This window comes from Meriones unguiculatus, chromosome 6, assembly GCF_030254825.1.
Source record: "Meriones unguiculatus strain TT.TT164.6M chromosome 6, Bangor_MerUng_6.1, whole genome shotgun sequence".
Lineage (NCBI taxonomy): Eukaryota > Metazoa > Chordata > Mammalia > Rodentia > Muridae > Meriones > Meriones unguiculatus.
The window spans coordinates 102174341-102199491 of NC_083354.1; the positions used below are offsets into that span (position 1 = coordinate 102174341).

The window sequence follows — 25151 nt, forward strand, 5'->3', positions numbered from 1 at the left end:
TTGTCACAGAAGGACATAACCCAGTCGTTTTACAGATGTGAGCATTGACGGAGGAGAGCTGTTGGGTGTCCCCACGTCTAGCTGACACAAGCACTCATCTTTCACTTCTCAGGCCAGTGGTTTGCTTTCTGCCATGCTGGGGACCTACCTGGGTACATGCCAGCTGTGTGTACGGCCGCTTAGCTGCTGCTGATGTTGCAGGACAGGCTAATCACTCGAGCATGTCTTTGCTGGTCAGGGAACTTACTGTCTGCTTTCTTTCTGTTTATTTGTTTTGTTTTTAACGTGCCACTGGGACACAAACATTGTATTCCGTCTTTGCAGGTTGTCCTCACCCTCTGAATCAAGCTGGCAACCTTTACTGCCCTTTGCTTGCCCATTCTAGGAGTGCTTGCGGGGAAACTTTCCTAGCCACCGTGTATGTGGAGTCCCTTCCTCTTCAGAATTTTCCAGGAAGAGTCAGGAAGACACAGGCCTTTAATGCCCTTAGTGACTTCAGAAATGGCGAGGAGAGAACACAGTCTGATGGCCAGAATGGGGTTGTAGCTTTGTGGTGGAGTCTGACTTAGCATGCATAAGGGCCTAGGTTCAGTCACCATGGCTTGTAGGAAAAAACAATGATGATCTTGTACTTAATGCTGTCAAATCTGAAACTCTCAAAAGAGTGTGAGAAGTCAAGCTGAAATTCCTTAGCTCAGAGTTCATCTCTAATTCTGCCTCACTCTTTCTGCCTTCTCCCATATCCACCTCTCTCCTGTAGGGATGTGGGAACTGCTTCTTACAGGTCTTTTATGATTGCATAGGTCTTAAGGAGCAAACTTACCTTTGGGTGTCAAATGAAAACCAGATGGACTTGAAGAGAGCGCTATGTACAGAGAGGAAATTTAATGATAGCAGAGACTTCCTCTCCAGGCACCCCCAAGTTTCTCTTTCCTTTCTGGGTAGCCCCACCCCCAAGTCTCTTCAGTGGATGGTCTTAGTGAGCAGCTTTGTATCTGGTGTTTGGAGAGAGGAGGGGGAAGGAGAGCATATGCTCTCAAGTAGCATCTCCCCTAAAGATGAAGGATTCAGTGAGACCAACTTACAGGAAGAGGGTGGTGGCAAGTCATTTGAAAACATCAGTGGGTTCTATCTGCGGGATCTTTCTTCATCTCCCGTTCTGTCTGTGAAGTTTTGGGGAGTCATTTCATTCCTGAGTGAGGTATTAATGTCTCCCAGTTCCCTGGAACTCCAGGACACTTTCTACTGCTGTGGCAGCCACACTGCTCTCACTATCTGCCAAGCTTGCATTTCACTTCTACTTCGCCCCTTCCTTCCTCAGTAACCCTGGCTTCACTCAGTTCTGCTGTGAGGTTCTTACATCTGATGCCAGGTGAAATAGGTCATTTCTTTAGTTTCCTCCATTCCTGGCCACCTCAGCCACAGTTACCCAGTTCATTTCTCCCTAAGGTTTTCCTCTTTCCAGCATGAGCCAATCATGGGGGAAAGGAGAGCCCAGGTCTCCTCAGCCCTTGCTTTAGTTCCTGCAGCACCATCTTCTGAAGATGACACCGCAGAGGCAGGATCTTCTGGTGCCTTAGGTCAGTGATCATCAGCCTGGGGCAGAGTCATGCCCGCCCTCCTCCCCCCCCCCCCCCGCCCCGGCTTTGGTTTGGTTATGCGGCTGTTGCTACTGGTATTGCTGGGAGGCAGGGATGCTGCCTGTGAAACAGAGCACCCCACCCTGCAAAGCCATTTGGGGACCACTGTTGTTGTATTCCTTCTGTAATGTCATTTGTGCCTCATCAGTTGAGACTGGGCCCCAAACACCCTCACAAGCTGGGCTTAGCCACCACTTCTCATCATGGCAAAGTAACAGACAATGGCGAAGTGCAGAGAACCATGGCTTAGTCAGTGCTGCCATATTGGGAAGAACAAATGAGGTCAGGTGACTGCCCACAGCCCATCCTCAGGGCTTTTGGTTTGAACTACAGGCAAGATGTATGTATACATAACTGAGCATTCCTGGTCGGGGTATAGTCTTGGCCACCACTGTCCAGCGATTGACAACTCATTGTGTTTCTGTCCTGTCCTTGCAAATTGTTAGCACTGTGTAAAATCTTTCTGGGAGGCAAATTCTCCTCTGGCTGGAAACAGGGTTTTAGGCTTTCCCTTTCCCCACTGTGAGATTCCTGCAGCAAATCCAATTCTTTGGGGTGCATTATTTCAGGAGCCTAATAGCCAGAGGTTGGGGCAGAAGGGTCTTTCTGTAGAACACCTTTGTGCTTGGCAGGATAGCTACAGACCTATATGACCTCGTGTATTTGTGCGCACACTTTTGGAAATAGTAGCCATCTTCAGGTAGAGCTCACAGTGGGCCAGGAGCAGTAAGTAACATTTAGTATCTGTTTTAAGTAAGAAATTCTTTGTAGGCAAAAGCAGTAAAAAGAAGGCAACATATAGAAGAAAAGGTTCAAGATAGAAAGTAGCAGTGAAATCAGACTTGTTCTTTCTGACTCACCCATGCACATTCCTGTATCCCATGTATTCAGGAAGTGGTACTGAACAGCTGCAGCACGCCAAATTCTATGTCTTAAGGACTGCTGGCCCAAAAGGACAGGCTTCTTCAGATGTCATGCATCTTATTTCCTATCTCACATCTCATGCCCTTTTTGTATGTTTGCTTAAAGTCTTCCCTCCCCCAGTTTTCTAATCTTTGTATTGCACAGTGATGTGTTTAAATGAAATTATTCCAGATCTTTTATCTGTCCTAGATAGGGTCTTAACTGTGTATCCCTGGCAGGCCTAGAGTTCACTGAGTGTCCCTGGCAGGCCTTGATCACAGAGCTCCACTTGCCTCTGCCTCCCAAGTGTGGGATTGAAAGGGTGTGCCACCATACCTGACTGAGACATGGCTGGCCTGGAACTTGCTGTGCTGGCTTGCCTTGAAGTTGTGGCTTTCCAGTTGCTTCTGCCTCCCAGCTGCTGGGATTAATGTCGTGCATCACCGTGTCTGACTTTGGAATTCCTTTCCAGATCTGGAACTGTATGAAAATGGCTCATTTTAGTCATAGTCACTATAGGAGCTCTTGAAGAAAACAGCCTTAGTTGGAATGAAGGACAGAGATGAAGAGCCGAGGGGCAACCATTCAGGTGGGGGTCCAGGTTGGGGCACCAGCCTGCCCCCCTACCTTGCAGGCTGAGAAACCCCATCATACCACCACACTCACTCATGGCTAGATTGTATAAACAGAAAGACTTTAGAGTCAGACCTAGGGGTCAGTCTGTCATCATGGCTAAGGCAGGAGACTTATGGGTTTGAGGCCAGCATGGGCTATATCAGGAGAGACACTGACCCCAGAAGACTTATGTTCTTGGCTGAAGTTACTGGGTGTGGGGTGGATGAGCCGTCACTTGTGGGAAAATAGAGAAACCTTTAACCCGTCAGCTAGGACATGCATTTAAATAAGCTGTGAGCACCATGCATTCTGAGATGAAATAATAAGCGATTCCAGGGCTTTCCAGTCTGGAAGCAGAGTCATCCGTACTCAGGGTTGAGCTCTCCGTCCTGTTGTTGGCAGCCTGCCCTCCCACCTCCCGTCACCCTCATGCTCAGACGCCCACCATGCCAGAGCCAGCTGATCCCGTCTCCCTCACAGGTCCACTGAAGGCATTTTCACGGAGCTGTAAAATGTTGCCACGTAAACCAAAAATCAGTGCTTTCCCTTTGCTTAAGTCTTTAAAATGTGTGCTCTTTGAAGATTTATTCAGTTGTGTGTGATGGCCGTGATACTCTTGTGTTTTTGTTTTGTTTTGTTTTGTTTTTAAAGTTAAGGGTGTTTTTGTTTTTCTAGTGTGCCTTCACTCGTGTTGTCTGACCTGAACTGTTTTTTTTTGGCCTGGTCTGTGCCTTCTCCCACACCAAGTGTGTGTTTTGCCGTGTTTAAGTGAGGGGTCTGTAAGGAAACCTGGGATGGTCTAAACCGCTGAAGTCCAGCTTCCAGATCTCAGTTGTGTCTGCAGGCGGCGCTGCCTTGCCGCCGCCCGGCCCCTGGCTTCGAGATGAAGCAGGTAAAGCAGGTAAAGACGGTGCCGTCTTGTCTGTCACCTCCGTCCTCAGGGCTCCAGCTGGCTCTTGCCCGGCATGTAGCTCTCAGGTTCTCCCCAGCCAGTGCTGCTCACTGCCCTGCTGCTGGACGGCCTTCGTGTGTGAGACAGACACACTGGCTGTGCCTCCACTTTAACTGGGGTTTCCCCTGCTTGGTAGTGAAGACAGTGAGACAATCAGGGAGGCAGCTAAACTATCAGTAAGCCAAGGGGAGCCTGTGATCCCCAGTGTCTAGTCACCTGACTCAGTCCTGCTGATGCGGACTTCCAGGAAAAGCGGCTGTAGAGAAAGAACCAGCCCTGCCTCTCTGTCCTGTCCTCCGTTCTTGCTGTTTCCCTCAGACAGACGGCAGGTGAGCGAGCAGGTGTGTAGAACTAAGACCCTGAAGATTTAGTCTTGTCTGACTCTGGGTAAATTCTGTAACCTTGGAGGACCCCAGTTTTGTAGTAGAAATCACTATTTTCATTGGATGTTGATTTAATTTCACCTGTTTGCTTCTATGAAACACATTCTTAATGAATAAATTCTTGTTAAAGCATGGCGAGGGTGTGACTATATTAACTACTTTTGAGGTAGCTATTCTGGGCTGTTGGAACCGCTAATAGAGCATCGGCAAGTGTCAAGGATGAGTGTAACAATCAGGCAGACACAGTCTAGACCAACATAATGGGAGTCTTACTGAAGGCTTTAGGCAGGAAGAGGAGACATTACATCGGGAAGGGGTCATTGAGGGACCTGGTTAGGTATGGGGGGCGGTGTCAGATATTAAGGATGGGGATTCTGGTTAAACTGACTTAGGTTTGTTTGGTCAAAGTGGATTTTACAAAGAAGTATGTAGATGCCCCAGAGAAGGCTTAGGAGCCTGGCTAACATTTGGTCAAGCAGAGAATCTCTGTCACGGTAAATTTCCCCTCATTGTGGCTGCTATAAAAAAAACTTCAGTAAGCATTAGTCATATTCTTTGTCTTTGTCATTAAAATAGTTTTTAATGTTCTTAGCGAAGAGCATTAAAATTAAAGAGCCAATATTTGTTGTATTGTTTGTAACAGTCTCATTTCTCATCGTTCATGATTTAAATGAGAAGGCGATATATTTTCTCCTCTAAGCAAGACTCTCCCTCCATACCAAATGCTACTTATGAGCGTAGAGGAAACAAGATAACACTTGCAACTTGTTTAAGACAAAACGAATGCTCAGGAATGGAGAAACGAGTTGGCATGAATTGCTTTTGACCTCGTCTCCAGGCTGTTTTCAGTTTTGTAGTCATATAATTGCTGCCAGAGGCAGTCCAGGTGTTGCCTTCTGCTTCCCAGCTTGGTTTTTGAATCAGTGACTTGGGGAATCTCCTTTCAGATTAGACTGTCTGGCTTCACAAACCCCAACCGTACACGTGCGCTTGTGTGTGACTTGGGCGTCTGCTCAGCCTCCACAAGCTTTTCTCTCACCTGTAAGTGGTACTAGCAACCCCCACGCACAGTCACAGAAGTGTGGAAATGACTGACACTTACTTGTTTGTTTGTTTTTGACCTCTTTGCTCAGGTCTGGATGAAGCTCCTTGTGGAGTGTCTGCGGTAAGAGATGACTGCATCGTTTGCTTGTGATTTGAGCGTCTCCCACTTGGTTCTTACCCTGTGTCCCCACTCCTCCAGCCCCACCTCATGAGTATCTTAACAACTTGCACTTTAAAATTTTAAAGCCAGCGATTTGCTGCCCCCTTCAGGTTAATGTGATAAAAGCAGACCCAGTCCTTGCTGGCTGACTTTGCTAGACCAACTTCATAGATTGCCAGGTCATCTCAGTGGTCTTGAAGCCAAGTATGGACGTTGCCAAAGTCTTTTCCTCTGAGACATTTATTTTTCTAGATGGCCTAACGAAATATTTGAATATCCCTTATCTGAAAATTTGGGGCTGTATGTATTTCAGATTTTTTGTTTTTGTTGTTGTTTGAATTAGGGGGTATTTGGTATGGAGTTTACTGATTGAAAATGCCTGATTAAAAAATATCCAAAACCAAAAATTCAGAAAAATTATAATGTTTTCCAGATTAAGTATTCGCAGCCTTTGCCAGAATCCTTTTAGATTATTTTTGGAATTGAAGATCTCCATACATTAGCAAATGGATACTGTGTTTATCTACTTGCCTATTTAGACTTGCAAAATAATGTTTATTTAAAAGCATGGAAGAGCGTTTGCTACGGAGGCAAAGTGTAGTGCTTAAATTCTGGTGGTGCTCTTTGATTTCAGTCTTGTTGTCATCAAGAACTTAGTCCTGAGCAAAACATGAGGATCAAATCAAATGCTGATTTTAGCTCCGCACTGTACCGGCTGATGGCGGCTGACGCGCCTGGCGCTCATCCCCCGCATTCTCTGGCTCCCTTTGACACAATCTGACATAGAGAACGCGCCCAGCAGCACACAACAGCTTCTGCTCCCGACCCTGTGCAGTACAGTAGCACCCCGCTTCACAATGATCTGGCCGGCGTGGGAGTTTGGGTGCCAGTGTGAAAGGCAGGACTACCCCCATGGTGGGGTGCTGACAGATTTACAACTGCGGGACCAGATTTCTACTATGGAAATGGTATTTGAGCAATCCTTAGAGTTTCCTCTAAGACATTGTAGATGGATTCATCTTAGATACTGTTCTGTTGCTGTGAAGAGACACCGAGACCAAGGCAGCTCTTAAAAGAAAGTGTTTAATTGGGGGCTTGCTCACAGTTTCAGAGGTTAGTCCATGACCGTTGTGTGCAGAAGCAGACAGGCATGATGCCGCAGCCATAGCTGAGAGCATTAGCATCCTCACCTGCGGACAGACAGACAGACAGACAGACCCCACAGCTGGCTTGGGCTTTTGAAACCTGAAAACTCACCCCCCAGTTACACACCTCCTGCAACAAGGCCAGACTTCCTCATCTTTCCCTAATAGTTTTGCTAACTGGGGGCCGCACATTCAAGCATATGAGCTTATGAGGGGACATTCTCACTCAATCCCCAACACTCCACTCCCTGCCCCACATAGGCTTGTAGCTATATCCCAGTGTAAAGTGCATTTAGTCCAACTGTAAACCTCCCCGTAGTCTCAACGATGTTTGTTTAAAAGTCCAAGTCCAACCCTTTAACCATAACCCCTGTAAATCAAAATCCAAAAGCAGATCACATACTGTAAACGTACAGTGGGATTTAAACTCCGAACTGTTGGGGGAGGCGTGGGGAGGAGGGAGTGTAGTGAGGAAATACTGCACCAAAGCAAGACTGAAACCCAGCAGGGCAAACTGTAAATCCCACAAAAGGCTTATTACATGGCACTTCCCTTTCAGCCTTGCTGATTGCAGCACACTTCTCTCTCTCTTTCTCTCTGGCTTTTAGCATCTCTTCTCAGCAGGCATCCCACGCCCCTGGCATCTCCAATATCTTGGCATCTCCATAGCAATGCAGGCTTCACCTTAAAGCTTCCCCCAGTTGCCTTTCTGGACCTCCATGCAGGGACTCCCCTGCCACATGCCCAGCCTCTTTGGCATTCCTTACCTTACAGAAGCAATTACTCACTGAGCTTCTCCATCCCTTGGTTGTGTCTGCCAGGAATTGGCTCTGCTCCTGAAAACCTTAAGTTCTGTTTGTTGATCCAATGTGTAGTTTGTGAACAGGCTTGTTTGTATTACTTTTACTCCTTTAATAATTCATTAACATATTGTGCGTGGGCCACTGTTTTGGTACTGTCAAGCTAGTGGTTATTATAATTATTAATTACCTTTAAAAGTTAGTACATAATAAACCCCGTGTCAAGTGCTTCTGGAATGCGCATGTTGCTACACACGCTGATCTCATTGCTTCATGTGCTTTTCTTACCTGTGCTGTGGTGCTGGCTACCTGTTCAGCAGAGTGCGTTCCTTTCTGCCTGCCCGCCCACGTGGCCTTTGCCTGCTGTCTGGCATCATGCTGGGACACCTCATTGTTGATTCACTAGCATGGGTGTGAGGGGAGGAAGGCAGCGGTGCTGACCTACAGGTGCTCCTTCCCTGCTCCTTGATGCAACAGAACCCATGACCTGGGAATGCTGGGAATGGCTAGGGTGAGTTACAGGGCTAAAGTTTAAGAGGGCGCCAGAAAACTCAGCAGTCAAATCATACGACAACACGACATTTTGGAAAGGTCAAAATCAATGCAAACAAGGTCTGTGATAACAGAGTATCAAAAAGTTCAACAAGGCAGGGTCACTGAATTACCCATGCAGAGCCACTCTGGTGGCCAAGGCAGGGGGCGGGGGCAGCACTACTGAGCTTTCTTTCCTTTAATCCCAGCACCAGGGAGGCAGGGGGTCTTTGTGAGTGAGTTCCAGGACAGCCAGAGGTACACAGTGACCTTGCCTCAAAGAAGAAGAGGAGGAGAAAGGGAGGAAGAGGAATAGGAAAAGGAGGAGGAGGAGGAGGAGGAGGAAATGGATCTTTGAATTCACTTTGATTTTAAACATTTGATTAAAATATGTATTTGTTTACTTGTTGCTGGTGATAAAATACCCAAGAAAAACGGCTGAGAGGGGTTTATTTTGGCTTAGTAGTTGAGAGGATACGCTTTGGGCTTGGTGTTAGGAGTGGCTGGTCCTAACTGCATCCATAGTCTGGAAGACGGAGGCAAGACCGGGCTATGAATCCCAAGCCCCGCTCCCACTGACACACTTTCTTTGTTGAGGCTCCATCTCTTAAAAGCTCCATGACTTTTCAAAAACAGAGCTGTCAGGTGTAGGGGCGAAAGGTTTAAACACAAAGGCAAATGTGTAGGCATTTGGCATTCAGACCTTAATAAAATACAATAGAGGATTTTGCTGGCGTCTCGAGTTTCTACCCTGTTTTAGCTGGGCTAGCCTTTGAGTGGGGCTTGGGCAAGGAAAGGGAAGGGCTAAGATGGTTGCCATACTGGCTGCTTTCTAGAAATGTGGTCTTCACGGGGGATTCTGTTTCAGTGGATGAGTACAGTGGGTTTAGAAGTCTCTGTGCTGTTGGTGGTCATGTCTCTATATAGAAACAGAGAACCGTTTGTCCTCAAGACAGGTGCTTACTGTAGATCTCAGGCATGTACTGCCCTACCCCATGGCGTTGGGAGTTTCTCAGTGAGGTGCAGTTTAAGAACAGCTGTGAGTTTCCCACCTTCTCTACCACGTGGGAGGAGGCAGAACCAATTCTCATTAGAGCATTTGATTTGCTCTCTGGCCCCTTTATGAAGATTGTCTGCACAGGGAGCCAGTAAGCACAGTGTTCTCCTGTGAGCTGGTGAGCAGGGTTTAAAAATGTTTCACCTGTTCTTGGCGGATTTATTTGTACAGCGTTTCAAGGGTGGATATTTTGTTTTGTTTTGTTGAGACATGATCACTTGTCACCCAGGCTGGGCTTCCACTTGATCTTAGCTGAAGATGGCCTTGACTTGTGACCATCCTGTCTCCTAAGTGCTGGGATTGTAGGCTTGCATCGAGCTTTGTATAAAGGTGACATGGCGGGACCCGATCCTCTGCTCTGTCATAATTATCCTGAGACTCAGAGAGAAGGACACGGATGGCTTCTCAGTTAATATTTTAGCATTCTAAGTTGGTGGTTTGTATTGCCTACCCCACATTTTTCTTTCATCCTTTCCCAAGATAGCCATATCACTTGAACATACAGAAAGAAGGCGAATGGCTGTAACCTCAGTGGCCTTGGGATAGCGGAGCAGCTACAGGGAGATTTAGCTTCACTTTCACACTTGACATGATTCTTTTTTCTTAACCCCAAAAGGACTGCCGAAGACAGAGCCAGTGGCTGAGGAGGGGCAGGATGCTGTGGCCATGCTCAATGACCCAGAGACCATGACAGAGGAGGAGAAGGATGAGCTGAAGCAAGAACTTAGTAAGGTGAGCACCATTCTTTGTGGCCCATCATGCTTTGCCATGTGCGTTTCCAGAGCCCGTGGTAATATCACTTATGGTAAAGGCTCAAGGTGAAAGAAAGTACTGTGAGCATGTGCAGCCCAGAGTCTCCGCAGGATAGAGGAGAGAGAGTGATACGGGCTGGCTTTTGTGACAAAGTGTGTGGGTTAGGTGGGCCTGGTCGTCAGGGCTGCGGCAGGAAGAGCTGCACTGTAAGACCCTTGCCGCTCTGTTTCACAGTGGACGGTTCCGTGTCACTCAGCACATTCAGTTGCCTTGAAGCTCTCACCTCTTGTGCGTTGTAAACGTTGTTTCCCATCCCATGGAGCCCCCACCCCCACCGAGGAGTCCCTGACCCTCCCTCCCTCTCTCTCAGCTGATTTTTTCCTCTGTGAACGTAACCGTTTTTTCTCGATACTTCATTTACATATGTGACCCCTGTATGTTGGCTTCTTTCAGTCAGTGCACTAGTGTAGCTCGTTGGGGGCTCATTCCTGTTGTAGCATCTGGCAGTAACTTGTTTGCTTTTCATGGCCACTAATAGTCCATTGTGTACATCTACCATATTATGGTTTGTTTTTCACATGTCCCTTGGAGGCCATTGATAGTATTGACATCTGTGGATAGTGAACCAGCAACATTTACGTGCAAAGGACCATTTTGAATTCAGTGGCTTTACGTATAAACTTACTGTAAATTTATTTTACTATATAGTCACTCTACACTGAATTAATTTGTTTTACATTTATTTGTGTGTGTGTGTGTGTATGTATGTATGTGTGTATGCATGTGTTTGTGCATGTATGTGTGTGTTTTTGTGGGCATACGTATGGAGGCCAGAGGACAACTTTTCAGAAGTCATTTCTCTCCTCCCACCTAATGGATTCCAGGGATGGCACTCAAGCTTGGTGGCAAGCCCCACATTTAATTTTTTTTCCCAACGTAATACTTTCATTGATTCTCTGGGGATTTCACATCATACACCCCTATCACAGTCTCTTCCCTGTCCTTCTCCGTCCACCTCACCCCAGAAGAAAAGTCCAACTTGTGTTTATCTATACACTTACTGGAGCATGGTCAAACTCTCAGCGGCCTGCCCCTTAAACAGAGCTGAGTCCTTCCCCTCCTGCCCCGCTGCTGGAAGCCATCTGTCGTGGAGAGCGACACTTCATCTTATCACAGTTAAGAGTTCTCTCCAATGGCTTCCTGTTTAGGCTGATGGGGAAGTGGGGTTAGGGTGGAGGTAGAGGGTTGTCACAGGATTCTAACATGTCCCTCTTTCTCAGCTGTGCGTCTGCGGTCATCACTGTCACTGCCGAAGTAGCTTATTTGCTCTTTGTGTTCTGTGGGAGCATGGTTCATGGGCTTCCACATGGTTTCTGGTGTCAGCACAGAGCACAAACAGGACTCCCAGTGGCAGTAGGGCCATGAACCCAGACAAGGTCCTCTGATGCATCTGGGATTACAGACATCAATGCAGCTTCAGGCCACAGCATGGACCATGGACGTCTGCCCGGCCTTCCGTGGCAAATGGGTTTTGGAAATCACGTACCCAGACAATGCCCTCAAGGGCATCAGACGCAGCTGGGCTGAGCCTCTTTCTAGGCAGTTCAGTTCATTTGTATCTTCTAGGGAGATGGGCTTGTGCCAACAGCTTGCAGTAGTCTTTATTGCTTCTGTATGCTTGGGGAGAGAGGGACCTAGTGGAGTTGTCAGTTTCAGGGGCTTCCTGAGGCCGTTTTGTTTACTTCCTACATTTAAGGAGCCTCCCTTCAGGATGGAAATTTCATCTTTCTTTGGAACATCCTGTTTCACTCCCCCCTTTAACATCCTGTGTTTTAAGAAGCTTTCCTCCAAGACAGAGATTTTAATCTAGGTGAAAACGGCCGTACAGCGCCATCTTTTGTGATTACTTCTTCCACTTAAATGTGATGTGCTCAGCTTTCCTCCCTGTGGTGGTGTGGAGTAGTACTGCCTAGAGCTGGACACTGTCTCACTGCCGTTTGCCCTCCCGTCAGTTGGTGGACCTTTAGGTTGGTTTCCCTTTGAAGCTGTGTAGAGTGGCCTCCTATGAGCGTGCCTGTACACATTTGTCTGGGAACACAGATTGTTAGGTTCTCCTAAATTGTGATCAGAGGCTGTGTCAGAATTTCCACAGCTGTGTGTTTGCACTTCTGAGGAGCTGTTGCACTTCATTAGTATGGGAGGAGTCGTTTCTGTCCTGGCAGCCGGTTAAGGTCTACTTTTTACAGTATTCCTAACGTGGGTGTGGGTTGGCGTTTTCACTGACATTTGCCTCTTGTCATTTTTATATTTTCCTGTGAGCATTGTCTAATTCCTTTGCCCATTGAAAGACTGGATCTGAAAGGGTTAGATTAACTTTGTAACCTATATGTCTTCTAAAGCCTATAGTTTTGAGTTTTAGGTCCAGGTTAAGCTAAAGCCTCTTAGTACCTTTCCAGAGAGTGAAGGAATGCGACCCTATCTGTGAGGACAGATATAAAAAAAGGGCAAGCAAGCAATGACCTTCACTCAGCAAAAGAAGGACCAGACCCTTGTCCTTGAAATAGCGTTTCTTAGCAATGAACCTAGACTTCTTCTGAGTAGCTTTTGACCTCCAGCCAAAAGTCTGTAGCCCCTAATCTTCAAGGATGAGCTAACCACCCCCACCTTAAATTGCAGCTGCATCCACACTTGGCAGGACTGGCCAAGCTTGAACACCTAAGACTAACCAATTATCTTACTTTATAACTTCCTCATCCAATCCTAAATTGCCAAAACTGCAACTTCAAATTTCCCGCAATTTTTCTTTTAAAAACCTAAAGGCCTTTGTCTCCCGGTGCCACTCTTTGCTGACCGGCAGGGGTGACCCCATTGTACAATGGTTAATAAACCTCTTGCTTTTGCAACGAGTCTTGGTCTGGGGGAGTTTCTGGGAAGGACGCGATTGAACTCCTGAGCTGTGAGAACCCAGGTCTTACAGATCATTTGCTTTTTTTATGTCCGAGTTGTAAATTTCTTCCTGTGTGTTTTGGATACTACAGATATATTTAACATAGGCTTTAAAGGTATTTCCTCCATTCGTTCGTTTCTTTTTATCTCATGATAATGAGCTCAAGCCACAGCAGCTTTTACAGTTTCAGAGGGTGGGTGGGTGTGAGATAGGGTCTCCTGGTCAGGGATGACCTCAAACTCCTGATGATCCTTCCGTCACCTATCACGAGGGCCCTTGTGCCAGACTTCAGTTTCTAATGTTCAGTTTTTAATTCGGATAAACTCTGCTTTTCCCCCCTGGTCACTTGCAGCGTATGTGCTGCCTTAAAAAAAAAAAAAAAAAAAAAAAGCCTAACTATGGTTTTGAAAATTTGACCCCATGTTTTGCTCTTAGGATCATAGAGGCTAGCAATTGTTTATAGCTTCCTGATCAATCTGAGTGTGTGTGTGTGTGTGTGTGTGTGTGTGTGTATGTACTGAGTTAAGGGCTTTCCTTTGTTCTTTTGCATTTGAAAACCAGTTATCCGAGTCATATTTGTTGGGGCAAAAATCCCTGTTCTTTCTCCACCAAGTTCTCTTGACACATCTGTCAGAAAGCATTTCATTTCTGACTGTGGATTCTGTTGTATTGGCACATGTGTTTTCATTTTTTTTATGCTCAAAACAACCTCCATTTCTGTGTCCTCGCAGCAACTTTTTCACTCATGTCTGTCTTCTTTCCATCAGTTGTGTTCTCCTCCACTGTTTGTCCCACGCAGAGGTGGTGATTGCCTCTGAACGTAGCTTGCTTCTTGGATGTTCTTAATGATTTACAGAAAAGCTCTTGCCATTATGTTCTCCTCAATCCCGTCCCTCACAGGTGGAAGAAGAAATCCAGACTCTGTCTCAAGTGCTGGAAGCGAAGCAGAAGGATCTCGCAGAGATCAAGCGGAAGCTCGGGATCACTTCGCTCCAGGAATTAAAGCAGAATATTGCCAGGAGCTGGCAGGACATGACCACGACCACTGCGTGAGTTGCCTCGGTGGCACACGTTTCTAGACTGTGTGAAGGACGCCTCTGCTCCTCTTCTTTGGGAAGAGGAAGAGCAGAGGCATGAGGGTGTTTCCACAGGTTTCCTTTGGGGACCACACAACCTTTTCTTTCCAGTTCTTGAGTACCTGATTCTTTTCTAAATTTTGGCTTCGCAGAACAGCTTAAAGAATGGAATCTCATGGACAGGTTGAAGGAACCATATTTAGATTCCTTCCTTCTTGTGGCTTTGTTTTTATCTTCCTGAGGTTTTAGCTCCTCCCAGTCAGAAAATGCTAATTAGAAAATTCTAGACATAAGATTCGTAAGTTTTAAATTACATTCTGTTTTGTGTAACGTGACTAAATCTCTTGCCGTCTTGTTCTGTATAGCGCAGGACATGAGTCATCCCTTTTCCCAGTGCATCCCTGCTTTATACACCCCCTGTCCTGGTTAGGGTTTCTATTGCTGTGAAGAGACACCGTGACCACAGCAACTCTTGGAAAGGAAAACGTTGAATTGGGGCTGGTTCACAGTTTCCGAGGTCTAGTCCATTATTGTCATAGTGGGACGCGTGGCAGCACGCAAGCCGATACGGCACTGGGGAAGGATCTGGGAGTGCAGCCTCTTGTTCTACATGCAGCAGAAGTGGAAATGACACTAGGCCTAGCCTGAGCATCTGAGACCCTCCAAGCACCACCCCACACTTCCTCCAACAAGGCCGCACCTCCTAATAGTGTCACTCCCTACGGGCCAAGCATTCACACACATGAATCCGTGGGGGTCATTCCTATTCAAACCACCCGACCCTTAGTTACTTGGTGGGCATGTAAGGGAAGATGTGGTGTAGACCCACCCGGCGCAGTATGTTGGCATCCGCTGGTGATCTTAGAACATCCTCAGCTTAGGGAGGGGACTATGTATATTGCCTTTTCCAATGTTATTAGACCGTGTTATTTGGCTCTCAGAATAAACCAGCAGATCACGTGATGAGATAACTCCAAAGAAGGAATAGGCTCAGATAAGTGACATTTGGAGGTGACCAATCTCTCAAAGTCAGGGTTTGAACTTGGGCCTGGTCATCTGTGGAGATGGTCATTTTTTACTTCACTCAATAGCCTAAGATTCTTCCATCACAAGTGTCTCCTATATGCTAACCGCAGAGGCCAGTCCCTTAGTTTGCTAGTTTTGTGATCACATGGGTTATGAGACAGCACTGCGCTTGTGCATTCCTGGTATGGGAGGAACAGGCGTCTAGCAGCAGATCTGCCTTTTTTGTTTGTTTGTAGCTTGTGAGTTGGCAAAATTAGGAGCTGCTGACAACAGTGACAGTGAAGCCATCTGTGCCCCACTTGACCCTGATCACCTCTTCTTCCTCCTCCTTCCCTGTGCTGGGAATTGAACCTGCAGCCTTGTTCATCTAGGCAACATTCTAGCACTGAGCTACCTCCCTAGTGCAAGTATTCACTCTTTTGCTTATCCCTCCCACCATTGGTGGGTAGAGGAAAACATACAAGGAAGTAATCTTTGTAACCACGAATGATGTTTGTCCCTGGTATTTGATCTTGATGTAGTAAGAAAAACCAAACCAAACCAAAGGAAAACCCCCAAAACCATAAAAGCAAAAACAATGCCCCAGTATTAATTTCTGCAGTAGAGAAGCTTGAGCCTTTTGATAGGTTCCATGTTTTTGTTTAGTTGATAGCTATAAAGCAGACTTCTCATTTCTATTTTTATGTTACAGTAAGTATCATACTATAGTAATTTTGCATATTGGTATCTTGTATGTACATTGAAAACCAGGCAAGTTCTTATGTAGTAGCTCCAGCAAACAAACAAACAAACAAACAAAAATTAGGCTCAGAAATTTGTTTGGATACTACAATATACATGAACTACACTTTTTTCCTTCTGACTGCTTTATGTGAGATAATATTGTGGAAGGCACCTGAGGAATTTGATTTTCATTTTGCTTTTTCTGGCTGGTGTAGAGAAGAGTGAAAAAAAAGTGAGGTTTCAGACTCTGGCTCATTTTCAGTTTTGTCTTATGATTGGCTTTAGCCTGTTGGCCAGTGAAACACAGCTCTCCTTTAGTGGCAAATAAACAATAGTTTATTCTTGAGCCAAACGTGAGCATCTGTGGCATGGCAACAAAGTTTGAGGTTGCCCTGGAAGATGTGTTCTACCGTAGAAGTGATCACATGCAATGTTACTGGCCCCAGAATAACTAAATCCAAGTGTTGACTGAGGCCACTATGGAGCCCGTAGGTAGGTGCCAAAGACTGACCCTGAGCTATGAGCCAGAGAAATATCTCAGACTGATCCTGAGTCAGAGACAGAGAGTCCCTCCAACCGACCCTGGGCTGGGAGTCAAAGGATTCCTCCCTTAGAAAAACATTGACTCAAGCCCAAAGGAATAGATTAGTGCAGAAAAGGCTTACTGAGGGAATTTGCAAGATAGTAGCCCTCAGACAGCTCCACCACAGCCCCCCACCTTTGAGCTGGAGTCAATGCAAATTCCAGCTCGAATTCCTCCCTTCTAATAGCTCACCTTCCCCCTCCCCATTCCCCCCTTTCCCTCGTTTATATTCTGTACCTTGGCTTTCAATAAACGGACCTTGACAAGATTTAGCTTGGTCCCATTCTTCTTTCTTGCCCGTTTTGCCTTTCAGGTAAGGGTCCCTCTTGAGTCCCACCCAATAACTAGTTCCGCAGGCGGGACAGGTAGGCAGGTTACAGCAAGATGGAGAAAACTGTCCTGTGGGTTTCAGATGCTCTCTTAGCTTTTGGATTGTTAGGCTTATGATCTGCCGAGAATACATTTTTAAGGTTCCGAGAGCCCTAGGATGTTAGGCACGGAGGACTTGCTTTCAAAGAGACTATAAAAATTCCAAGACAATTTGGCTCTTGCTGTCAGCATCTTCTGGCTATAGTCAGAAAGTCATTTTTGCCCTTTAGAATCTTGGTCTGTGCCTGTTTGCACAGTGTGGAGGTTGGAGGACAACTTCAGTGTTGTTCCTCAGGTGCCAGCCAGCTGTTTGTTTGTTTGTTTTTTAAAGGAAGGGTCTCTCAGTAGCCTGGAACTCTTTCAGTAGGCTAGACTGCCTGGCCAGTGAACCCTAGGGACCCTTTTGTATGCCTTTCCAAAACCAGTGTTACTGGCCAGAACTACCATGCACAGCTTTTTTTTTACATGGGTTCTGGGGCTCAAACTCAGGTTCCCTGGGCTTAGAAGGGAAGTACTTACTGAGTGAGGTACCTGCCCAGGCCCTGGCCTTTAGGTACAACTTTTCTTTTTGGGGAGGGAGGGGCCGCTTGAGTTTGACAGCTAACTTCTTAGTCCATTCCTTTCTGGCCTTGTCCAGGGCACCAGAAGATCGTGGTGGGAGGATTACTGCTGCTCTTGCGGTTATAGGGAACATTAGAGGTTCTTAAAACTGTTCTGTTCTTGAGTTCTTCAACAGGTGATGACCGCTGTCCTGGAAAGAGTATATAGAAAAGCCTAGCTGACCTCTCTCCCCTCTGTTCATTCATAATTGACTGTAGGTATAAGAGGACATCTGAATCCTTCTCTCAGGCTGGACAGAAGGCTTCAGCTGCATTTTCATCAGTTGGCGCAGCCATCACCAAAAAGCTGGAAGATGTTAAGTACGTATGCATTTTCCCTTGCTCACCCAGTAGCTGTGGTGAACTGAACCGGCACGCTGAGTGCTGTTGGTCCCTGCCTTTGGCTCTGGGTGTTGCTGGGTTCTGCTCTCTTAAGAGAGAGGGATGGAACTTCTTCAAACCAAGGCATGAAATGCTTGCCTAGATTCTTCTAGGCCTGGTACTCTAACCTCTAAAATGAGCATCTTCTGAGTCCCTTTAAGGGCTGTTGAAAAATTCTGGTTGCAAACTTTTGTCTCAGTCCTTCTCGGTCCTGCAGAGTAAGCATGTCCGTGGTGTTTGCAAATGTGTGATTGTGGGCAGAGCCAGGCACCTTTCTGGGGATGAGTACAAGAGCATTCAAGTGCACGCTTGGGCTTCACCGTCTGTGTGTGACATTTGTGTGTCGTGGTGTGGTTCCAAGGTGCTTGTGCGTGTGCTGGTTCATACTAACCCATAAGCTTTACCTACATCTATGGTCCGGCCCAGGTCTTGATTTTGAGTTTCTGTTCTTTTCAGTTGTACGTTTGTATGTGAGGTTATTTTGCAGAATGGTAAAACCACTTGATGGTGCTTTTGTGCTTCCATCCACCCTCATGACTAGAATCATGCTGGTTCACGCTGGCTGTGCTTCTGCTAGTGTGCACACTGGCTGTTTGTCCTTTTCTACACCTAGACTGCATGACTCTGTGTTTTATCTGTGGGGAAAATAGGTTTTACAACCAGAATTTTGTTAGTTGAATTGATTTGTTCAATCAGTATATTATGCTGTGTATTACAATCCACTTCCCCACCCATTATATTTCAGAGCAGTGTTGCTCTAAGCTTAATATCACAAGGACAGATTTTCCTGAACCCTTGGATGACTTTTTGTGTGGAGCGCCTGCAAGGCGCTGTCACACTTTTAGTGTCGACTGAATCTGCAGTGTAATGATACTAAGTCGTTTGTTTAATTATGATAGCTTCGGGAGAACTTCCTTCAGTTTTAACGCTTCCTCTGGCTTCTTACAGATTGCAAGCTTTTTCACATTCCTTTAGGTAAGGCGAGTTTGAACCCCCCCCCCCCCCGCTGTTGCCCTGCAGTTGTGTGAGCTGAGCGTGTGATATTAGATGTTGTTGCCTTGGTGGAAGCTCCTGTGTGTCCACTGTGTGACTCTCCTGCATCCTCAGTAGCTTCTTCTTGAGCACATTTCTAATTCCGAGGGAGGGCTTCTTGTATACCATGTGCAATGACCCAGCTGAAGGAAGAATCTGGCACTGTGGCACAAGGGACATGGAAATGATTTTTGACATTTCTATTATTATTATTATTATTATTACTATTACTATGGCATACAGAATTCCTCCCTTTTAATGTCTGACTGTGGTTTTGTAAGGATATTGGAATTCTCCTTCGTGTGGGTCCTACTGTCTAATTACAACGGTATTAACTCTTCTATCTTCTAAAGGTGACAGTACTCTGTGTGTGGTAAGACAGATGTAAGACCTTACTCACCATGTACTTTTCAATATTTGGTTTATTGGCATACTTCGCTATTTTATTATTTCTCCACTAACTGTTCTTTAAGCACAGGAGGCCATTTTATGGTTTGTCACTGGAAAGGGAGTACTGAAAAGTACAGGTCATGCCCTGCAGGGAGTCCCTGTGAGGCTGAGCAAACGGTCTTGTCCTGTGTAGACTCTGACTGTATATGCAGGTATCAGAGGGCACACATAGGAGATCCTTAAGGAGTAAGCAGGATGGGTGACGCGGTCTCACCTGTCTTCTGAGCTGGGCGCAGCGTCACCTCATCAGTCCTTGCTGTCTTCTAGCTGCCACTGGCTTTTCCTCCCCGTTTCCCTTTTCTGGCTGTTAAATTTCTTTTAAAATTTTTGAACTTCTTGTTGATCCTTTGTGAATTTCACATCATGCACCCCAGTCCCACTCATCTCCCCCATCCCTTCATATCAGCCCTCTACCCTTGCAACCTCCCCCTCCAAAAGAAAACAAAACAAATCTCTCTGCGCAAGCTGTGGTGTGTCGCTGGTGTGTCATGGTTGTCACACAGTATATCCTTTTTTGTCTAAATGTCTTTACTTGCCATGTTCATTGCAGCGAGTCATTGTCTGGTCGAGGTCTCTGGCTTCTGCTACACCATCAGTACTGGATTCTCCCTGGGACTCCTCTCAGATAGCCTGTTGTTGCCCTGTGTCATGGAGATCCTACAGCTTTGGATCTGCAGGACCTCCTTCACCCACTCCAGCAGTTCATAGATGGGGTGGATGTTGGGGTGGGCCAACTCAAAGCCCTGGACCTGGGCCTGGGTGGTAGCTGAGTTGGCCAGCCTGACAGCTCTTTCTAGTCTGTGCCACCGGGGCCAGCTCTGTTGTGTTTATCCAGGAGACAGCAGGGCCCCCATTCTCCTGCTCTCATGACTTTGGGGCTAACTCTCTTGCCTGCCACAGGCGATGAAGGGTGGGGGAGGACATCTCTCCCACACCCACACCACCCCAAGGCAGCGCCTTCCACCAGGGTCAATTCTACTGTGCTTACATGTGGGTGAGGGGTGGGGCCAGCTCTCCTTAGCCCTTGGACAAAAACATGGTCTCAGGTGGTAGCCTATACTAGGGACCTCTGAATGGCTTTGGTGGGTAACATGGGCCATAGCCATTGATACAGACCCCAGCCGCAACAGGGCCATGGATCCAGACATGGTCCTCAGAAACAGAACGGGCTGTGGGCTGGGACTTCACCGTGGCCTCAGGTAGCGGTGTAGGCTGCTCACTCACATCAGCCTGTTTCTCACCACCCTCTCGTGTCCAGCTTCTCTCTCTTTCCCATCTCTCCACCTCCCTTCACCATGTTCTTCCATGTTGTGTGGAGGTGAGCAGGCCTCTGGCTGTTAATTTTTAAAGCCAGATCACAAAGTGATGCGTTTCACTGTGACATCTGCATGAATAGATGTCATTATCATACATTCTTCTCATTCATTATCACTTTCCCCACTGCTGTATCCTTTTCTTCTCTTGCTGGTGTCTTTCTACCACGAAAATAGTCCTCTATTCTTTCACATTACGTGAACTCCATTATCTTTTTTTTTTCTTTCTTGCCCACCCCCCTTAAGATGTCTTTCTTCTCCTGGTCTCCCTTCCACTCCCTCCCCTTCCCTTGAATAAGCCAGCAGGTGCATGCAGCTCTAGTCCTGGAAAGCAGAGTAAATCATAGAGATGGACAAACTCTCATTGTTGAACTATTTAAGGCTAAGATTATCAGTTAGAAAAAAGTCAAGTAGCCAGTGATAAGAAGGGACAGTTAGAGGCAAATGAATAAACTTAGTCACATTAGCCATAAGTCACATAGCACAGGAGTGCCTGCGGTGTCCAGATCTGAAGGCCGTAACCATAAAACAGACATAGCTTTTGATAGATTAGATACCTTTGTGTAGTGTGGGGGAAGGAGCCAGGGCCTTGGGACACTCTATAAGTAGAAGAACTCGCAAGTACTTGGTCGTCAGTCAGTGTCAGGTATTACAGCACAGATACAAACATAGCACTATGCAAGGCCTCTTCAGGGTGGCATGCTTCACCTTATCGATCATTCTTTCCCCACACGGTTAGCAAGGTCATAGCAGATGTGTGCAAGCGTGGTTCAACGTGTGCCGCCTTAGCAGATCAGAGACAGAGTTCTGCTGCTCTGAATAATTTTAGGTTACCTTATTTCACTTAGGAGAATGATCGCTTACACTACACTGCTTGTAAGCTAGTACGTTTTGTTCTCTGAGAGTTTCATACACGTGTACAATACATTCCCAAAGCACTCATACCTCACTCCCGCCCCTGCCAGCCTGCTTTCCTCTTTACAGATGTCTTTCAGTATCCATTCATTTTTGTTTTGTGTAGTGCCCTGCTGATTTTAACTAGGGCCCTCTGTGTTACCCTGGGTTTGGACCTAGCCATCCCAGCATTGTGGGCTTACCAGTGTGTACACAACTGGATATTATGCCTCCCCATCTCCTTGAATTTGTTAGCTGCTGATACTTCAGCAGCAGAACCCTATGAGTCCCTCCCCTTCCATAGCAGATGTTAGCAAGGTGCCGATCTAGCCCCAGTGGGCATGGCTCCCGTGAGTTAATGATGGCCATCGCTGTATCAGGCTTCCAGGATGCCACTTCACAGCCAGGCCTTACCTTCCAGACTTTCTATTGTTTTCAGTCCCCTCTTCCATGACGTTCCTTGAACTTTAAGGGAGTGGAGCAAGTGTTTGTCTTGTTTTTTACTGGCAAATAGTGCAGAAATGTAGAACATGCAGAAATCGTCTTTTGATGAAAACTTGGAAAGAAGGAAAAAGATTCTCTTAAATTTTGTAATTCTTCTCAGGTTACTTAATGTGGTTTCATGTTTTTAGTCATATAAGGAGAAATCACATCTTTCAGATCATAGAGGTCATAGAGGCAAACTCTGGCCACTCCTCCAGAGTGATTATCAGGGAGAGAGCCTTACCTCGGAGCACTGGCCACATGATCTGTTCTGAAGGGTGGTATGGGGAGCTAAGAGGGCGGACTCCAGAGATCCCTTTTGCCAACTACTCTGAAACAGATGGTTAATCCCATTAACTGTTTGCCCTAAGTCCCACTTGAGTGGCACACTCACACTAGTGATTTCACGGAGATGTAATCTGGGATGTAGAAAGAGAAACGGCTTGTGCTAACTCGAAAGGTCCAGTGTTACTTTAAAAAAGAAAACACGATCAGTTAGTGAGTTAACATTTGAGAGTCAGATATTTGTAAGATTTTTGGCCACATTATGGGAGGAGGGAAGGCAGAGGGAAAAGCAAGGAGAGAGGTAGAGAGAGGAGAGGTGGGGATGGGGAGAATGTATGGGAATAGGTGTTTTTGAAGTCTTGAAAATGAGAGTTCAGCCAGGCTGGGATCCTTTTGGGACAAGGTAATGAAAACTGACTCATAAGGTCCCTGATGATAATTGTTGACCACCCCAAAAGTAACATATACATTTCTACCTTTTGTTTTTTTGCTGTTTTCTGTACAAAGAGGCGACACATTGAGTCATGCTTTTATAATGGGGAGACATTCTTTACAAGGGCCTTCTCACTGTAACCACTGCTACTTTAAACACAAGTGATGGTCTTATGGCATCCTGGAATAATTCAGTGACTTCATTGTTTCATTTTTTTATATATATTTAAGAAGAAATGCTAATTCATTTTGTGTTTACTTCACAAAAGAATTCTCCTTTCAAGTGAGAATTTATGTATACATCTCAATATTCTTAATTTGTTTTAGGGCTTATTAAGGTCATTCTAGACAATTCCTTTTTGCTGGAAAGTTCTGACCTACATGGGAAAAGAAATATCTTTCCTCCACTGTGAAAGGGTGTCTTTTGATTAGGAACTGAATCACTGTAATACTTTCTGTACCTTTCACATTCACATCTCTCAGTTTTAGTTGGCAAAGTGTTTATCATTCTGATGTATTTGTTAAATGCTAAACTGTGTGTCAGATTTTGTTCTAGACTATTGCAGACTTTTATGAGAAATCGTCTACCATGAAAATGATGTCAATTCCTGTTTTAACCAAAGCCAGCAATGTAATGGTTAACAGTTATATGCTGGGGAAGACAATCCTGAGCCCTTCCAAAGTAGGGGTGGTGGATGGTGCTTTGATAATACAATGGGGAAGACACTAAGCTAGAGGGAGACTAAATGACTTCAAGGTTGCAAAGCCAGTGAAAGTGGCTGACGGTTAAGATTTGAACCCATTACTCCTGGTCCCAGAGCTGACACCCTCCCTGGGGCAGTGAGGTTGAGAGTGACCCCTGACCCCTGGACATTGCCTAGCACTTTTTCTCTTGCACTGCTTATGTCAGGAGAGGTTGGGAGAGTGATGCGGGACTGCTTTTATACAGCATCCTCACGTTAGCCATTGCTCTTTCTCTGCACAGTCCTCCTTTCTCTCCATAGAGACAGAAGGGTCAGACAACAGTGTCAGAAAGAGTTCTCCCTAAGAGAATGAATTATGCAGTGGAAGAGCGAATCTGAGATTGAAGTGTGCAGAGAGAACCACCCCTTGCTCCTTGTCCCCCTCACCTAGCTGCACCTCCTGCTGTGAGGGTTCCAGATCAACAGGGGAGAATCTTAATGGATTCTGCTTTGTTGGTGTGATGGATTTCCCTGCAGGCTCTCTGTCAAGCGCCGACTCTGGCTTTTTACTATAGAAGGTTCCATGTCACGTTTGGCTTTGGATGAATTTGGAAGTGATAGTCAGTTGAAGAAGTTTTGTTCAACGTTGTGTAGAGGAACCAGGAGTGAAGGAACAGCCGTCCTCGAACTTAGTGCAGCCTAGATACCCACCAAGTGAAATTTCATCTGAGTGCGACCGTTGAGGGGATTAGATAATGGGATGCGGCCAGGCTTGGTGTATATGCCTTGTTCTTCCCACTAAGATGGCTGCAGAGAGGCCTTCTTTTCGGAATGTTCTCTACCAGGTGATTTCATTCTGTTTTAATTGTGAAATATAGGTGCAGAAAAGGACTCAGATTCAGCCCAGTGATTTTTTTTTTTTAACAAAATAAGCCTTATTATAAACAGGTCCTAGCCTTGTCTTCTCTACTGTCTCAGGTGTACTTACTGTGTGCTAGTTTGTGAGCTGCCGAGAGAACCCAGCCACCTGGCTACAAGAAGGAAAATAAATTTTTTTTTACATGAGTGTAAGAATAGTAACCAGATCTGCCTGTAACTTATAAGAACTTAAACTTTATCCACACATTTCCTCATTTTGCTAATTCCGTGGCCCTGGAAGAATTCTGCGGCTCCTGAAGTGATTGCTCTAGTGAAGAATGTTTTCGTTGAGGAACAGAAGATAGTGAGCCTGAGGTCAATGCAGAAAGGGAATGTGCACAAATTCAAAACTGTTTTGTAAAGCAAGGAGCAAGCAGGGAGAGAGAAGCCCAGCCCCGCTCAAACCAGCTGACTACCCAGAAAGCCTTGGAAATTGAGGCGGTGACTAGAAACACAGAAAGTCTAGGGAACTTTAGGGCCAAAGGTGTTTTGTGGCGGTGGGGCTCATCCAGGCTCCTTTTTTCAGAAGGGCCCGAAGCAGTCCATGTGATGATTCAAGTTCGGTTAGTAAGAATTTAGAAGGATCATTTTCAGTAATCTGTGCCCTCCAATTATGGGAACAGTACTTCAAACAGAAGACCAAATAGAAGAAGGTAACTTCCTCCTCCTGTGCAGTTCATGCCCACGACAGCCACATCACATGCCTCTTCTGTCAGGGGGAGAACTCACAGTGTGACGTAAGAGAGCACCGAACAGTGGGGCCTTGAGTCACTCTGTCACAGTTTTCTTGTTCTGCTGTTCATTAAGATCATACTGCATAGAATTACATAGTACTATTAAACTAGACTTGATATCACAAAACACATTGCTACGCATAGCAACAGTCTTTGAAGAGACTTAGTCATAAACACACAAACTTTTAAATAGCATTGAGGATTAATACTTGAACTGTTTGCTCTACCCAAAGGAAAGAT

At 46.0% G+C, this 25151-nt stretch overlaps 1 protein-coding gene across 6 annotated transcripts in view; it reads left to right on the forward strand.

Annotated features, from left to right (window-relative positions):
* Tpd52 (tumor protein D52) overlaps window positions 1-25151 on the forward strand; it is an 86870-nt gene that overhangs the window by 52549 nt on the left and 9170 nt on the right. For 4 of the 6 annotated variants that reach the window (XM_060385793.1, XM_060385797.1, XM_060385796.1 and 1 more), the window contains 4 exons: window positions 9847-9962; window positions 13831-13979; window positions 17526-17627; window positions 18636-18662. In XM_060385793.1, the coding sequence (XP_060241776.1) occupies window positions 9847-9962; window positions 13831-13979; window positions 17526-17627; window positions 18636-18662 (394 nt within the window). The remainder of the gene's footprint in view (window positions 1-9846; window positions 9963-13830; window positions 13980-17525; window positions 17628-18635; window positions 18663-25151) is intronic. The other 2 variants (XM_060385794.1, XM_060385795.1) reach the window with 1 other exon arrangement.